The sequence below is a fragment of the Polypterus senegalus genome, chromosome 1 (assembly GCF_016835505.1).
Source record: "Polypterus senegalus isolate Bchr_013 chromosome 1, ASM1683550v1, whole genome shotgun sequence".
NCBI lineage: Eukaryota > Metazoa > Chordata > Cladistia > Polypteriformes > Polypteridae > Polypterus > Polypterus senegalus.
Window position 1 is genome coordinate 92,834,972 of NC_053154.1, and position 19,040 is coordinate 92,854,011.

General features: G+C 40.4%; 1 protein-coding gene across 6 annotated transcripts in view; it reads left to right on the forward strand.

Annotated features, from left to right (window-relative positions):
- Nucleotides 1-269: 269 nt before the first annotated feature.
- Nucleotides 270-19,040, forward strand: part of LOC120529571 (anoctamin-5-like) — a 128,648-nt gene continuing 109,877 nt past the window's right edge. For 3 of the 6 annotated variants that reach the window (XM_039753489.1, XM_039753511.1, XM_039753504.1), the window contains exon 1: nt 272-659. In XM_039753489.1, the coding sequence (XP_039609423.1) occupies nt 593-659 (67 nt within the window). In that variant the 5' untranslated portion in view covers nt 272-592. Of the gene's footprint in view, nt 660-19,040 lie in introns of all 6 variants that reach the window. The other 3 variants (XM_039753481.1, XM_039753497.1, XM_039753521.1) reach the window with 3 other exon arrangements.

The window sequence follows — 19,040 nt, forward strand, 5'->3', positions numbered from 1 at the left end:
GATTTGGAGCAAAGAGAAAGAATATTCTGCTTTTTTCAATTAAATTAATATGAAAAATTGATTACGCACAGGTCTGTCCAATGATCGATGGGGAGACAAACGGGATAGATAGATAGATAGATAGATAGATAATTGAAAACGAAATTTCAGAATGATACTGGGGTGTTGCTAGAGGCTCAGTTCCATTCATCTCCATCCTACAGTGTTGCTTGTTTCGTTTGTATTTGATTCTTCCGAACACGTGTCATTTTACTGCCTGATCTTTCATGTACGGTATGTTCGAATATGCTTACGTTATTTATCTCTTGCACTTTGCTTTAGATAAGCAGACTTGCGGTCTTTCTTACCTTTTATTTTGGACGACAGTAAATTGCGCACGGCCCCACCCCTTTAAGTGTAATGTGTCTTCTTGCCAGCGCGGAGCTAAGGGTCTGATGTGAGACGAAGTAGCAGAGCCGAGTCGGAGGTAAGGGCTGCTGCAGACAGGAGCAAGCTGACCAGACTGGATTGGTAGAACTGATCGGGACTGAAGGACCCGCTTTCTACCCTCCTCTGATCTTGGGACTGGCGAACAGCCGGCTTCAGGAGCAAGATGTGCACCAAAGGCAACCATGAAACTTTGATCGAGATGAAGTCGTCTCTGGATGACGGCACTGGAGGTAAGTTTAGGTCGAGACTATGAGGGGGGTCTTTTGTTAGAAAAGGAATCAACGGCTTGTATTAAATTGCCCCAGTTTGCTCTTTCTTTTTTTCTGTTGTTTTCGTTCAATTTCAAAGTGCCGAAGTCCAGAACGGCCGGCCTCTGACCCATACTCGGTTGACGTTAGTGGGCTTGAAACGTGGAGAAGAGGAAGGGGCAGATGAGCAGCCTGTGCTCTTTGTAAACCGGCGTCACGCCCCTGCGTCACCCACACAGACTGGGCACTATAGGCAAGAGCTCGGGGCTCAAATGTGGGATAGACATCGCTGTACTCCTTAAAAGGCAGCGGGGGTCGGTGATTAATAGCATTCCTGGAGACAAGAGGCCTCTGAGACAGTGACAAAGCCACTCGGGATTGTTATTGCTCATACACGAGGGAATGGGTGTCTACTATAAATCCGGAGAAATCCTACCGGGAGAAGGGGGCCACGGGTAAAGATTCTAAAGTGCGCGTAATAGGACGGTACAGAAGGGGCAGTAGGTATAGGGCAGTAATATTTTCTATTTTCCGTTATATTCTCGGTGAAGATTTTACATCTTGAAAAGGACCGTTTTATTTCATTGAAATATTAAGGATCAGTGTCACACGGGCTGTGATTATGGCACGCTAGCCGCCGTGTTTTAAACTGGCTACACTGGTGCTGTACATTGCGAGGTATCGCCTGTAACTGTTTACATACATGTCTCTAGTTGTAGTCTAGGCAGGTAGACGGTAATTAGTGTTGTCGTTTAAACTCCAGTGGTCTAGAGCTTGATTATTTAAACAAAGATAATCCCAAATAATACTCTTTTGTACCTCCACGATAATTCTGAAGACGGCTTTGCTAAATCTGTCCTGGTAGTGAGAGGCAGGGACCCCCGGTCGGGACTCTAGTCAGTATGGAGTGCCCTAACTACGAGGAGGACGTCATTTAAACTATCAGGCACACTACTTATTTGTATGTGATGAGGCAGGCAGTTTTTTAAAGATTTGATGGGAATCAGTGCCTTTATGGGTTTGTGGAATAATGCCTCCCATTTGGTTTCTGCAATACTAAATAAGTTATACAGTATTGACTAGCCCTGACTGAGTGCTAACCTTAGCTACTCTCAAGAGGCACTATATTTCTGGTATTTGGTGCACAGTATTAATCCCCAAATAGAAATGATATTTTCATATTCACCAAACATGCCATCTAGAAATGAGGTGGTGCAGTGTGTGGTGCTGCCTTACTGTTCCAGAGTTCTATGTGCACTCGTGCCATAGCAGTTCTTCAGAGAGATGCCATTGGGGAACCATTTTTGGTCCCTAAAAGACCCACCCACAGTCACCAGAAGGAAACTTTATTTATTTCGATCCATAACAGGTTCCATACATTAAATAACCATACATGAATAAATGGATATAGATTTGTGAAATACCAATTGGTCATCATTTTAAAGGGACTTTTGCGGCATACAATACCACAGGCAATCTTCTGATTTTCTTAATCTGTTAGTATCCGGCTAGATAGCCTATCAAACATTAAACATTTCAGCTTTTCAAAGAACAAAAAACCCACCATTATATGTAGAGAACCTTTCCGAGAATGGCGTAAGGAAACAGGAAATGCCATTATTTTTAATAGTGTGGGACCTGCATGTTCTCCCTGTTGCTGCAAGTAATCCTGTTTTTCTCCCACATCAACAAGACATGCTAGTTTAGAGGGCAGCTCTAAACTGACCCTGTGAAAGTAAGTGGCAGTGTGCACCATAATGGACTGACTCAATGCCCATGGCTTGTTTCCACCTTGTGCCCAGTGGTGCTGGGATAGGCACAGGCTCCCCTTTCCAGGGAAAATGATTAAATCATCAAATGCCTTAAAGGCATTAAATTATTTTGTAACATTAGGAATCCCTTAGGCACACACACCTTCTACACAGACAGGGCAGGGAGTCAAAGAGCAGGGCAGAGTGCTAAACACTGGGCTCATTTTAATATTTTACACATTGCACGATTTTTGTGTATTCGGTTCTTTTGATTTTTTTGTATTAAATTTTAAAACCAAAACACACAAGACTGATTTTAATTTTGATAACAGAGATGTTTTAATTACTGGTGCTCTGTCTGGGGTTGCCTTTTGCTCAGTGATGCCAAGATGGGCTTTGACATGACATTTCTCCAAGCTGGTTTAAGGAGGATGTGCATTGTAGCTGTGTTAAGATTTAAGACATCTGGGGTGACAATACAGGACTCAGACTTGTGATGTAGCAGTCATTACATGTAATTTGGAAAGATGTTTCCTGAAAAGTAGTTGGATGCCCCAATACTGCAAACAAAGCTCTATAGGTTTGTGTAAAAAGTAATTTCATTTGATATTTGCCCTGTCTATATGTTATCCATGACTGACATAAAATGCCCCCTATCTTTAGATTCTGTAAATGGCTGGGATGGTGTCTGTGTAGGAGTTGCATGTTCTCCCAGTGTTAACTCTGCCTGTCTTCCAGAAGAACAAAGTCATGCTGTTAAATAAACTGGTGACACCGTATTGACCCAGAATGAATTAGCTTAAGTTTTTAACATTTTTGTTAGTAATAATATATATGAATATTTATATATTGTAGCATCTTCCATAATAAAATAAACCCACCAGCTTTATATATGCAGTGCATCTGCATCAAGTTATTGGTGGGCATAGAAATAGCACCTTTGTGCTTCACATTTTAATACTTTTAATGTTAGAACTGATAAATAGTGTTTAATAGTATGGGTCCACATCATGCACAGTGTAAGAATTTCTTAGCCATTTTACCAGTTTGTTTACTTAGAATGCAAATGCCATCATGCCATGGTGGTGTGGTTTTAACATTGCTGCTTCACTGCTCTAGGGCTCTGGGCTGTATTCCGGCACTTTCTTCATGTTTTCAAGCTTATTTTCTCTGGTAATCTCATTCCTTTCATACTCACAAAATGTGCACATTTTATTAAGCATTGACAAGCTTAGCTGTGTGTCAATGTGCCCTGACAGCTTGTCAAGGGCTGATTCCTGTCTTGTGCTCCAAGCGTCCAGGTTAGGCTCCTGGCCCCTGGGATGATGAATTGGGTTAAGTGTGTTTCTGTTGTATTTAACTTGATGCCTACACGTGTTCTGAGCTGTTGTCCCTGTTACCCTGCTGACAGGGTGAATGTGATAAAATGTGTTTCTTTTTCTGTACGTCATGCCTTTTACTTAACTAAACAACCTGCTGCTTCAGGCACCATTATCATGGAATATGAATTAAGCTTTGTAAGACATAATAAAATATTATTTCCTCTCACTGTAAATGTTTACTAGTTTAACTCATGTTATTTTCATATGCCCTGACGTAATATTAGAGTTAAACTGTTGGAAACGTCAGCATTGGATCAATCCACTAACATTTTATTTGTACTGCTACTAATTAATTCTTTTATTCACCACGTGCCCAGCACATTTGTGTCTGTATTTTCACAGCTGGAGTGCTGACAATTTAAGTGACATTCTCAGGGTCACATGGTGAGGGAATGGAGGGGACTGAAGCAGCTGCCTTGTGCCTTAAAGTCCAGTATCTTTGCTACCAGGCCACACAGCCTCTGTAACTTAAAGATGTCCCCTTAGTCGTGAACTTTCATCCGTATGTTGGCTTATGTAAAAGAATAATAAGGTAGTAAATGCTTTCTCCGTGACCCTGTAGTTAGGATATATTGGGTTGGATAATGGATGGATGGATGCTTTATTGGTTTATCTGATTAAATATTACAGATTACATGTCAATAAGCTCTGCTGCTTTTAAACAATAAAATCACATGGGCTGTTGTATCCTACAGGCTTCAGAATAATATCATAATGCGCTCAGAATATAGATGAATAATTTATACTGTACATTTTGCTTGTCTAGAGTTCAAATATCCTTTTCGTCTAAAAGACAATGTCCTTTTCCAGTTGATTCAAGTGTCTCAGCATGATTACTGTTGAAACAGCAGCCTCCACATGCCAGCCAGCTGTGCCTATCTATTGAGGCAGTTGTGTTCTTTTCATTTGGTGACTGATCTGCAAACAAGACCAAATAACTGAGAAGTGTTTCATATCCTTTGAATGATTCATTTAGGCTGTGCTGTAATTACTGTACTGCACTGTGGAGTCCTACAGACACATATCAAATGTCTCATATCTTTAAATGTCCCATGTGCTCAATGGGGATCATCAGCACTCCCAACATTCACGGGGCTTCTACACAAATCTGTGTGACTGGATTGACTATTTTAAATTGGTCTGGTGAGTGTAAGTGTGCCCTTGGATAGACTGGCACCTCATCCTACCTTGGTTCATACTTGGCAATAAAAGCTTCCCTGGACTTGATAAACAGGTTAGAAACTGAATATGTTTTTTTTTTTATAAAAATTGATCAAAGAGATATTTTGATGCAAAAGGAAATACAACCTCAAGGTGACAAAATTGACATATTTAAGAATGCCACACAGAGAAAAATCCAGTATGCAAGCCTTGTTCTGTAAGCACAAACATGCTGCTTTAGAGTTCTTACTCAAATTTTTAACATAAATTTCATTTTGTGTGAAAGAAAATGTGGAAGCATTGTTAGTGTACACTTATTTAGGGATATAAAAAATTATACACTAATTCAAGTTACTCGTATTTGATATTTTGATATTTTTACATATTTGTTTGTTGCAAATGTGAGAATAAAATCAATTCTTTGTGTCTTTTATTAATTAGTTTACAAAATACTAGCTGTCCCCTGTGGCTCTGCCTACATAGCAGTGAACCAGGACAAACTTTAAAAAGCAATAAAAAATGTAAAAAAAATTTAATTCTGGTCAAGTAGGTAGGCACGCTGCAGTGTCAAATGTTGGCACTGTATCTGTGTTCAGCTCTGACAGGAGAGTGTCCCCCACGTAGGGAGAAGAGCACGTGGCCGTGATATCTGCCAATCAGCACTTACCCTCTAAAACACACATAGCTGTGATCTCTCTCTCAAAAACATCAAACGTTACTCCTTAACAATCTGTAGATGATAATGTCTGTTAAACAAACAGGTATCGCTAGCTAAGCGGAGGCAAGGCACGCTCCAACACATGGTGAGGGGTAGACTGACTTGAATGGAGGCTAACGCGTAAGTGAGGAGGGCCTCACCCCTCTCCCCTCGGACTGCAGCCACTCTCTTGGATTCACGCAAATAAATCAGTACTGCAAGCAAACTATGATATTTGGTGAGATGAGAGAAGTTGCAACCAGAATGTTCAAGTAAATTATAGAGAAAAACCTGATCCAAATCCGTTAAGTAGTTCTCTCATGAAAGCGGATTTGGATTGTATATATATAGTGTGGCAGTAGGGGGAAATAGTGCTCCCTTGAACCCTCAGGTACGACTCCAGAAACCCAATAAAAGTCCAAGACTTCTTTATTATCTTTAGCACAGTGCACCAAGCACCTTCCACTCATAAATCACCAAATAAACACACTATTCCTCTCTCCTCCTCACCCAGACACTTCGCCCTCCTACCTCCCAGCTCAGCTCAGTGTCTGGACTTTCCCATAGTCCTTTTATAGCCCCTGACCCGGAGGTGTTCCTGCCCAACCAGTCCACAGTTCCTTATTCCTTCCGGGTCAGGGTAAACAGTCCTTTTCTTCAACCCGGGAGCACGTCGTTTCTTCCTGTCACGTGACCGTGACGTACTCCCTGGTTATAGGGCACATATGAGCCCACGAGCCCCCCTACAGCGACTCCCAGCGGCCCCCAAGGTATCCAGAAGGGCTGTGTATAAACACTACAAGGTCTGTGATGCCCTGCTGGAAGTCGGGGCACAATCCTGCTGTCGGGAGAGCTCCTCCTGGTGGCCTGGGGGTGAGGACCGGAGTATGAAGCCGGCAGTCCTCCACAATAGATATACATTAGAAGCTTCCAACTCTGGTTCAAGTTTCCAGTTGTGTTATATTTTCGATTTCTTAGTAGCATATTCTATCATCTGGCTCCTTCAGAATGTGCTCTTTCAGTGCCTGTGATAGTCCATATCTTTAGGGGTTTTAACCATTTATGTCTCATGGATACATTTTTAACATAAGAGTCCACCAATTAGATTTCATCTTCAGTCTAAGCAAGTGCCCTCTTTTGACATAATCACTTCTGTTGAATTCAGTTCAGTTATTGATCTTACACAGAGCACGTCTCAGAAGACTGACTCGGAGTACATGTGCAGATTGAAAAATCTACTATGGTAAGAATGGAGTGACACAGAGGTTAACACTGCAACCTCACAGCTCCAGACAATCTCTGCCTGGTTACTGACTGTATTGAGTTTGCATGTTCTCCCCCGTCTATGTGGCGTTTCATCCAGTAACGCCACATCACAAAGATGTGTATTTTAGGTTAATTAGCCACTACCAATTTGCGTGATTGGCTGATTCACGCCTTGCAAGAAGTGCTGCTGAGATAGGCCCTGGCTGCCTTGTAAGTGAGTTAGAAAACAGAGAGGTAAATCATTAAAAAATCATGTAACACGGTGATCAGGTCAGACAGCACAAGGCAGAACATTTAAGGTGGGGTTGCTGTTCTTCTTCTGGGTTGACAGCTTTAATGGAGGGCAGAGAGGTCCCAATGATCTGTTTTTGTTTTTTACGACCTTACATTTAGAGACACTACAGTACCTAAACCAGACACAGATGGAGCTGGTCAGGATACTCTCAAAGGTGTAGAATGTGTTGGGGTATCCTTGCTTACTTTAGCCACTGAAGGAAGTGGAGATGCCTTCTTGGTTATGGAGGTGGTGTTAATTGCCGGGATGCATACAAAGAAATTTGGTGTTCTTAACCAATTCCACTGCAGAGTCCCTGATGTGCAATGGGGTGTGGACAGCATGGGCTGTCATTAAGTCAACAGTCATTTCTTTCACCTTGTTCACATTAATTAACAGATTGTTGCACTTGCACCTGTCTGCCAATCATCATAGCTACTTTCTGTTAGCTCGCTGAAGTCCATTGCTGATGAGACTCACCAACATTGTGTCATCCACAAATTCAACGAAAGTATTAGAGCTGTATGCAGCCGTACAGTGTGAGTCAGTAGAGTGTACAGAAGTGGGCAGAGTACACAACCCGAGGGGGGCACCAGTGCTCAGTGTGATGGTATTGTAGATGGAGTTTCCAAAGTGGACTGTTTGGGGGCTCTCTGTCAGGAAGTCAAGGATCCAATTGCATAGGGAAATGTTGTAGCCTAGTAGACTCGACTTCCCTATGAGCTTCTGAGAGATGATGGTGTTGAAAGTTGAACTGAAGTATTATATTTATATCTATATTTATTGAAATATAATTATTAAAATATATATAAAGGTACTTTCTATTTATAGTTTAAATTTAGGGTGTTGCATAAGTTGCGTCACTTTTCAATTGAAGAATACATTTGATTTATTGCAATCCTGAAAAAAAGACAAAGTAAATATCGACATTTTGAAGTAAGGGCTATTGGGGAATGGAGGAGAGAAATTCCAGCTGAGTCAGCAAAAACGAAACCATCTTGTGTCCACATTCCTTTGGTGGTATTAAATTGACACCACAAAGCTATCATCTGACTAGTACTCTGACATCTAGAGTGATTTGGTCATGGTAGCACAGCAGCAGTAAAAACTAGAAAGGAAAAAAGGGCAGAACCACCACAGTTATATAGTCAGATACAGTGCCTATAAAATGTAGTCACCCTCTTGGAAGTTTTCCCACTTTATTGTTATATAATAGGAGTCGGCAACCTTTCAGCGGTGTCATGCTGAACCTATGCTACAATGTTATTCTGTGTGTGCCGACATAATTCTACCAGTTTTGTTATATATAGTATCAAAATTGTACATACTGTACTTTTGAAGCCCATTATAACCGGATCTTATATTATTGCTCATTCAATATTTTAAAATACACAGGATCATATGTGAAAAGAATGTTTTTCAAATTGTTTTATATCTACATTCAGTGGCCTTATTTTTGGTTCCAATTATTTGTATAAAATAAGTAGTTTGTTTCTTAAAGCTAGTAATGGCCTTTTTTACACCTTCACTTTTCTCATCAGAGTTTTTAAACGTTGACTAATGTTTAGTTTGATAATGTCTTTGTACATCTGACGTATGACACCCAACACATACACAGCATAACGCACACACGCACGATGCTTTGGTTGTACAAATCCATATTCATTCATCCAAGAGTCTTGAAAAGAGCAAACATCAAGTTTTTGTCTTTTATGAGTCATTTTAGGGCAGTATATTACTTAATAATAACAAGGTTTTGTTTTAACGTACCACGGCTGGCACTGAACATATGCTGTCCCTTTACATGTCAGTCACATACACAAAATGTAGGTGAGGGCGCGAATGCGTGCGCTGTAATTAAAATATATATTTTTTTACTATATTTCAGTTCAGAGTGTCAATGAAGATAGTTCCGCATGCCACTCTTGGCACATGTGCCGTAGGTTGCTAACATTGAATAAAGACTGCCAGAAGGGTTCCTACTCTGTTGGGCTCTTGAGCAAGGCCCATGGCCTGGAAATTTCTCCAGGGATGCTGTACAATGACTGACCCAGTGCTCTGACCCCCAAAGGTCATGTGAATAGACAATTTGCCCTCAAGGATTAATACAGTGTACCAAATACCAACTAAGAGGGGATTTAGTTTGGCTTTATTGATACTGATTAACAGAAAAAGACATTTTAATATCAATGTGAAAATAGGTATCTGCTACGTGACCTAAATTGATTACAAAAATACAATGCAAAATAGTTTATTGAATTCATTAAATATAATTCTGTATTTTATAATAATAAAATGTGAAAGCATTCAACGGAGTGAATACTTGTTTTCTGTGTTGTAACTCGTACAACACAGAAGCCAACCACTCACTAGTCCACTATGCTCAAGTCATGAGTCTTCATTCTAGATTTAAATTCAGAGATTTTTTGAAAATTTGACAGTTCTCTTTAGTCCGTTTTTGTATTCTTTTAGAGGTTGCAAGCTGGGTAAGGTAGAAAACCAATATATAAATAAAGTATAAAATGATATTAGTAATAGGATTTTTCTCTATTTTCTGTTTGTTTGAATTACTAATACTGCACTTTACTGCCCTCAACTTAAAAGCTATCTGTTTATGGAGCTGTCACACACACTTCACATTTGATCAATCTTTTCACCCAAACACTCTGATGAATGTCTGTTTACAAGCCCACTTTTTCCAATTTTAATACACTGGGCTGAAACGTCTTGTGTATTTTTTCCTTTCTCTGACAAGGAATCCTTCTAAATACAAAGAAATGTAAGCTTGCCTTTGTGCCTTCTCATTTATGTCACCACATTTAGGCACCCCTGGCACATACAAGTGAGAGCAGCTGTGAAGAAAACCAAGTGGATTTTCCCTCTTGCATCACTTGAGGCGAGGTTTCCTCTCAGGTGTCCACCAAGATTAGTAAACTTGGAGTTTCTATTTTGTCCCCAGTGTCTTCTGGGTAGTCAGATGCTCCAGTTGTGATATCTTGCTGACTCACACGCTCTCAGTCAGTGTCTGCTGGCACACTGCATGCTGCGTCCTCTAGAAATCAGTTTTACTAAGTGAGCTGTTGCTGGAGTGAACGTGATTCATTTGGGCTATTTTTGGAAGTTCAGAAGATCAGCATTGTGGGAATCATTCTTTAAAATACAAACAGAGCTCTACAGTTACTCTCCTTTAAGACCTTCACTATAGAAGCTCTATAGTTGGGCTGTGTCATCCTGTCAGCCGTTCTTGCGCTGACCCTCCCCACCAGTTCCACTGCTTGGCAAGATATTTTTAGCATCATGGAGCGTGGCAGAAATGCATCTTCTACATTTTTTCCCTGTGCCTTTGAGCATTGCTTATATAGAATATCCACACCCAAATGGGTGATTTAAAGTAGAAACATTCAATTTTCAAAATGACTCCTTTAATTTAAGACCTGCTTAAATGTCTGAGGCCACATCTGGACTATGGTGTACAGTTTCATATTTAAAGGACATTACAGTGCCAGAGGAAATCCAGAGAAGGGGCTGGTGTCAGAGAGTGTGGAGTAAGGAGTATGAACTGAGGCTAAGAGTGGACCTGAATGATTTCTGAAAATGTCCAGACTGATATCTCAAGTAACCTGAAAATAAAGTCCTCAGTGAGGACACTAGAACTTGTTTTACAGTAAATTGACACTAATGTCTCCATCATTTCTTCACACAAAAGACAATAAAAGAGACATTTTCTAGACCTTCAGATTTCAACTTCACGTTCATGTCACTGGCCCTGATTTATGAAGAAAGCAATAATTTTGCCCAATTAGACCATATAATGGCAGTCTTGATTATTAGAAATGGGAAGATGTAGTAAAATTAAATACCACAGCATTTTCAGTTTCAAAAATCAGAGAAGTGAGATTGTCTGTTTGTGTCATTTTAAACTTTGGGAGTGTTGAATTCATTATTTTAGACACTGGTAGTAAAACTGGGAGTACAGAACCCCAGTTCAGGGTAACATTTCTTTGTATGTGTTCATCATTTGTGTGCAGACTGACCGTATATACACTAATGGTCAAAAGTTTTAGCAACACCTCAGTTTTTCCATTTTGCTTAAGATTTAATCAGTTTAAAAGCAATGAATGATCTAAAATGGTGAAAATGTAAGCAGTAAACTGCCAGAGGTTTAAATGTAAAGATTAGATTAGCAAAAACTAAAAAAAATGAAATATCACTAATGGGCCTTTTTAAGGGAGCGACTAATAGGTTACAAGCTATAGATGTTCTGCAGCAATTAAAGTAAATTACGCCTTGTAAATTGAAGCAAACAATTTGCACAGGTGTCCCAACTTCTGTTGATTACTTAAAAAACACTGTCTTAAAGCAGAATTGGGACAGACTGTGTTACTACACCCTCTTAAGTACTACTTGGACAATATTCCAGTGATAATGGCAAGAAAATAGCAATGAACAAATGAAAAGAGACAGAGCATTATTACCCTTAGAAGTGTAGGACATTCATTTAGAGATTGCAAAAAAAAACCATCAATTTGTCAGAGAGTACGGTGACCTACACAATCCAAAGGTAATTGGAAAGTGGAAGAAACTCTGATATGAAGAGATCTGGCAAACCCAAAGTCACAACCCAATCAGAAGACAAGTTTTTGACAGTCACCAGCTTGTGTGATAGGCACCTTAAAGCGCAACATCTTCAAGCACAGTTTAACATTGCTGGTCAAAAAAAGCAGGTCTCAGTTTCTGCTGTGAAGATTTTGAGCTGCAGGTTTGATGGGGTGAGTGGCAGTAAGAAAGCCATTCCTTAAAGGACAAAATAGGGCCTTGAAATACTAGCAGTGGACTAGTGCAGACTGGAAGAAAGTCTTATGACTGATGGGTCAAAATTTGAAATCTTTAGTTCATCATACAGGGTGTTTGTATGCCATTGGGTTGGTGAAAGGATGGTTCCTCAGTGTGTGACCCCAACTATCAGACATGGAGGAAGAGGTGAGATGGTCTGGCGTTCTTTTGCTGGAGGCAGAGTTAGTGACTGGCGTTCTGAATCAAAAGGATTACCACAGTTTGGCTGTTATGTCAGCAAAAGGTGGCTACTTTGAGGGATCAAAAATTTGAGTAAAATCTTGTGCACTTAATGATTCCTTGATTTATTTTTTATTTACCATTGTTTATTTGTTCAATTAACATTAAGACATTAAACTGTATGCATTTCCATAAAAACTGAAAAAAACTGAAGTGTTCTAAAACTTTTGAACGGTAGTGCATATCAGTTGTTAAACCCACTTTATCCATTTCAAGGGTCACTATGTGTCTGAGCTTATCTGGCAGCATTATGGACGGGGTGCCAGTCCTTTATAGGGCATACTTATGCACACCTACACTCACTTCCATCCATCCAACCATTATCCAACCCGCTATATCTTAACTACAGGGTCACGGGGGTCTGCTGGAGCCAGTCCCAGCCAACACAGGGCGCAAGGCAGGAAACAAACCCCGGGCAGGGCGCCAGCCCACCACAGCCTACACTCCCTTATGTGGGTCAATTAAAATTGCACAGTTTTCTTTGGGAGTTTGGTGGAAAACTAGAGTACCTGGAAAAAAACACACATGGACATGGGGAGAACATGCAAGGTTCACTCAGCTTTGACAAGGCTGGGGTTTAAACTCTTGAGTCAAACTGTCAGGCAGTATGCAACACCCTGCTTGCAGACTGAGAAGTTAAAATGCCATAATCATCATCATCATCATCATCATCTTTTTCAATCAGCAGTTTGATATGAGGGTCATTGAGGCTGTATGCTGAGCAGAAGTGGCCACCAGCTACTTTCTGAGGGTTGAGTCTAGTGCCAGTTAGGTGACAGGTGTGGCCTTCAGAGGGTGCTTATGCCATCCAAACCCGACACAGACTGACACAGGACACAAGTTCAACACACACACACTTTTATTTTTTTTCTTTTTCCTTTTTCTTTCTCTCGTTTCCCACCTACATAGCACAGTTCCAAAGCTCAAAGACACAGCACTTTTTTTTTTCTTCTTCTTTTTCTCTTTCTCTTCCTCCCAGTACACCTTCACTCCTCCTGGCAAACTTTGTCTCCCTTCCTCCTGACTCTGGCCTCCGGAGCAGTGGCAGCTAGCTCCTTCTGTACGGCACCTGGAAGTACTCCAGGTGTCTGGTGTTCTTCTTCCGGCAGCACTTCGAGGTGTGGCAGAAGAGCTGGTCAAAGGGTTCAGCATTACCTGCAGCACACCCTGGCAGTACCCACAGAAACCAACAGGGCTTTTGCCAAACTCAACTCACATGGAGCACTGTGGGTGTCTGAGGCACCACTGCAAACCAGGAGAGCTGCCATCTAGCGCTCTGGGAGAGGTAGTACCCTGAATAAACTCTCTCTCCCTGCCCTTCCACTGCAGAGGTATTCCGACCGGGTAAGAGCCTTGGCCATCCACCACACAGGCTAGATGGATCTAGGCATAGTCGGTATTGGCAATGGAAAATTTAAAATGTATTGTGGTTTAAGCAATCAACATACCATGCAGTATGGATTGAATGGTGGTTTTGTGAGTAAACGAGTTTGGGTGAATGTTATTTGTTGGCCATCACCTCAGACCTGAATTGGAGAAAATGAATGGAGTGGATGAATGGTAGTTATGTCTTTAATACCAATGTTCATGCTGTTATCTAGTCATTAGAAAGGACAACTAAATATCGGAACATTTTGTAAAAGACTTGGAAATGGCCAATTAGAGAACCAAATCAGGACTCATTCTTTCCCACTTGTTGTGAACTACTTTCTTTATTGTCTAGATCAGTGTTTCCCAACCTTTTTTCTGTAGTGGCACACTTTTTGTAACCAAAATCATCCCAAGGCACACCACTGTCTTACTAACCACAAACGCCTCATATCTCTTACATGTGCTCAATTGCCCAAAGTGGTGGGACTACCGCAGAAGCCGGTAACAGAGCAGCTCCGGGGGTCAGCGTTTGCGGACACAGCACTTTGTGACCACTTTGGTGGTATCTCCAAGTTTCTTTGCCCTTTTGCCTGCTCCTCTTTGCCTCAGAGGCACCTCGTATGCCCCCTATCCACTGGCCCTGTGAGACTTGCTTACGGCCACACATCCAGAGCGGATGGACTCTAACAATGTGTCTGAAGTGCTCTAAGTGCTGTGTCTGCAGCATAGCGATCATGGATGTAACATTCTCAAACCACATCATTCCAATTGATGCTTGTGTGCAATGGGAGAGTCTACTATGGTAGTTCTGGGTGCAACACAGCACCGACTTTGGGTGAGGCACCTGTCTATCGAAGGGTCTAGTTTTGAACACACCAGCACTTACAATGGTTTAATATAGAATTGTCTGTCAACCTAAGACAGATGTCTTTGGAGCCTAAGGAGAAACACTCACAAAGACACAAGGAGAATGTGAGGGCTCCTCACAAACAACGAACAGACGAGGGAGTTAAATCAAGGAGCTGGGCATCAGTAGTGCTAACCACTATGCCTCTAGGTTTCTCTCTATGTAAAGTTCCTGTCTTAAATTTATTTATTTGAAACTTTCTTATGAAATCCAATAATTATTTTTTTTTATTTAGCTGATGCTTTTGATGAAACCAAATATGTGTTTTGCTGCACCTTCACCAAAATGTACATACCTTATATAATTTCTCCCGCGGATAAGTCGGGGCTTGATTTTACCGTATAATTTCTGGTATTTTATAATGTCAGTCATATAAGTCGAATGCAGGAAACTCACACTATTGGTCCAAGAGATTATGATATGCTAACGCCTTCCTGAGAGAGTAACCAGCACACTGCCTTCTTTTTCTATGTATTGTGCCTACGTGACCGCACGGTAATACCCAAACTATTCCGAAGCAACATTTGCACTGTTTTGTGTTTTTTGTATCTCACACCCTCATACACCTTTATAGTAAGAGCATACCTTATCTACAATGGAGGGTTCGAAAAGTAGAAAGTAAGAAGCTGGTTTTAAATTAAAAGTTGTTGCGGCAAAAGAAATTGGTAACTACGCTGCTGCAACAAAATTCGATGCATCTGAGAAACTAATGTGAGATTGGAGGAAGTAAAAAGAAAAAAAAATGTTAAGTGTCGCATTTTTGAATGGCCATATAAGTCAGGGTCTGATTTTATGATCGATTTTTCAGGTTTCAAGACCCGTCTTATACGTGAGTATATACGGTATTTAGTAAAATACAATATTAGTATTAGTATAGTATTTGTAAGCTCATGGTGAAATATATTGTTTCTTTTTCACCTTCCTCCTTTATTATTGTGTTTTTTGATGATTTACTGTGAAGATAACATTAAGTTCTCAGACCAGTTTAATGTAACTAGACTCCATTGGGAGCATGACACATCCTGGAGTGGGCACCAGTATGTCTTTGGAGGTCTTCTCACTCACACACCTAACGGCCAGTTTGTAGTCACCAACACTTATGTCTTTGGGAACATGAGAGGAAAACCAGAGGATGTGGGGGAAAAACCTGTATAGACATGGGGCGGATGTGCAGACTCCACACAAACAATAACTGGGCATGGGATGTGAACCCAGGACACTGGAACTGTGAGACAGCAGGGCTGCATATTGTGCCACGCTATACTCTGTATATAAAAAAATATTGATTTTATTTACTGCTTGTAGAACCTGCATATTACAGGCTGATCTTTACCAACATAGAGTTCCAGTCTACCGTGTTTCACACTCAGCCATTTAAACCTTGCTCGTGCCAAGCTGGAAACATTTGCCAGGATGATATAACAGGTTTATCCTTCAAGAGACTGACAGCAGAAACCCAGTCAGCTTTTGAAGGAAGGTGTAAAGCCCCTAAAGACTTTTGGAATCCAATAGCATTTTCAGTGACTTGTAAAAAACCAGGTTTGGTGCATTTGTTTGATCTTTGTACAGAGTTGGCAAACGCGTGATCATTTCTGTTTATAATTTTTTAAGAAAATGTGAAAATGGCAGAAATCGCACCTTTCACACAAGGGTAAGCGTGTGTTTGTTGGTTTGCATTGCTACTGAATTACACAACACTACAGGTTTTTCTTACACAGTATTATTACTTTCAGCAGGCGTTGACAGTGTAATTAACATATGGAGGAAAATCATAAGCGACTCTGCTATATGTACAGCGCAGGGTAATTAGTAAAACCATTGGAGCAGCTTGCTTGCTTTCCTCACCAACTCCTATTGTTCATTTATGTTGCTTTTCTCGTACTGAAATTCAAATCAATCAGAGAAAACAAAAAAAGCTTGGAGGTTGGCATTCACAGACACAGCACTTACCATGTTTCCCCAAAAATAAGACCGGGTCTTATATTCATTTTTACTCCAAAAGATGCACTATGGCTTATTTTCAGGGGATATCTTATATTTATTCATGTACAACAACATTCTTCTGGAATATCGTCATAACTCTCCCCATTCAAACCCTGAATTCCACCCTGAATTTCTTGCTACTCCAGCCGCTTTTAGGATCCTTCAGGGTCGATGTGCGTGCTTTGGTGTTTGATGAACGGTTCGATGCGGTGAAGCAAAATTCCGGCATGCAAATGCATGCATGGTGTTTTTATATTCAAGTGTCGCATATTCCCCAAAATTATGACACGATACATTTTAAAAGTCTCACATACCATCTTCTGTGCCGTCTTTTTTTTTTTTTTTGCACCTTTACAATACCATCAGAATGTATGGCGGCATATTTGAGCCACAGAGAAAAAAAAATAAGGACATAATGAAAATGTCTATTTTGTGATTAAAGTGGAAATTTCAGCTTTAAACTTGAAATGTCCACTTTAACCTTGTTTATCATTAAAGTAGACTGTCATAATCTGATTTTAATGAAATGTAAATCTCAATATAACAAATGTTTTTTTGACCTGAAATGGCCACCGAAGATAATAATGCAATGCAAAAAATGCTTAATGCCGCAGTTCCCACACAGAGCCTTGGGGACTCTGCAACAGGTTGTCTCAAAGAGAGAAATAGTCTTTTGCAAAAGTTCCAGTCTTGGGCAATCTCGGGCAGACTTGGTGAGTGTGTATGCGTGACATCATACAGGTATAGCCGAATTCTGAGTCAGCGCTCCACCAAGCGTCTGTGTGGGTAGTTGTACTGTGTGCAGATACTGCACTGTTTGGGTTTCATAGCACTTCTCTACGTTTTCTTTGAGACAAAAAAAAAAGAGAGAAAAGGTGTCAGTTTACACTGAAAGAAAAATTAACAATCCTGGAAAAGGTTGATCCTGGGATGAAGAAGAGTGATGTGGCGAAAGAATTTTGGAATCATGCCTTCATCTTCATCTAATGTGTCATTTTCATACTGTACTCATAAGTGTATTTCTGTTTCAAAAGAAAATTATATCTAACATCTCGTTTTCATTCTGTGTTCATACCTGTATTTCTTTTTTAAAAAAATTACATCTAACATCTCATTTTCATTCTGTGTTCATACCTGGGTGTTTATAAATAAAGTTACATATAATGCTTTACTTTAAAATAAAATATTTTCTTCAATTTAAGAAGCTCTATTTTTTATACAGATATTGTCAAGCTTGGGTCACAGAGTTGCACAAGATACACATAGATGAGTCTAGGTTTTCAAGGAAAATATAGGTACTTCATTATTGAATAGAGAAGGCAGGTACAGTCTCAAGACTTCATTCAAAATAGGAGCTGTTTGAAGCCGCAGAACGGGCAATTGTCCTGCTTTAGCTCCTATCCTCAGATTAGAAGCTTGGAATCACTGCTGTGGCAGATGTGGTCTGGAGAAGACAGATCTGGAAAAGGTGAGGAAGAGCAGATCAAAGCCGGTGTTAAATGTTAAATACTAAACAACAAGCGTGGTACGCATTAACCCTGATACTACAGAGGACAACCAATTGCTTTGGCCTTGGTTTACTGTTTACCAGATGCAGCAGATCAGCTACAGAGCTGTCCTTGTCCTTGCTGCTAGACGTGATGAATTGCCGGCAGCCCAGGGCACAATACTATACATATTTTCCCCTTATTTGTTATAACAAACTTTCCGTTATAACAAAATATTTTTGTTATAAGTTTCGTTATACCACTACCTCAAAAACTATCTTAATTCAAGAGGACAGTGAAACAGCTGTTGACACCTGTTACCTCTTTTGATTTGCAAAGTGAAGACCTTGAAAAAGTTTGATGTTGGCAAGACTGGGAGTACCAGAAGTAGCTGAACATGCATTATTCGTTCATTCCATCATTGGGAAGATGTGCATTACTAGATGAATATTACTTGAAAGAATTGGAAAATAAATAGATGGAAAAGACATAAATGAACTGGAGTGAGGTGCACCACTGACCAAGCAACAGGCAAAAATGACAGAATAAGATTACGGTAGGTGATTAGGTTAAGTGAAAGATCAGATGATGGGAATGTCATCTGTGTTGCTATAGTGACTGGAGGAGTGGCTGATGAGCTAATGAATAGGAGAGGCAACTCATGTTGCAGTAACTCCAGATCCAATACAGTCTTATATCTAACTTGAGTTACATGCACATATACAAGGCAGAAAGTGACCTGAGGCCTGCTCCACATATGCAGTCATATTTCCCTTATGGGTATTCATCTTAATTGTTTCTTTTGCAGAAGGCACATTGGTGCAGTAGGCAGCGTTTCTTCACATGGCATTTCGACTGCAGTTTAATTCTCAACCATTTCTGTAGAATTTCCTTATTTTCCACTTGTTTGGATGGGTTTCCTCTATGGGTTCATAATACGTATTGGCTACTATGGACTGGTAGATCATTTCCAGCTGCTTGCTGCACATATCATAAGACCAGAGTCTCCAT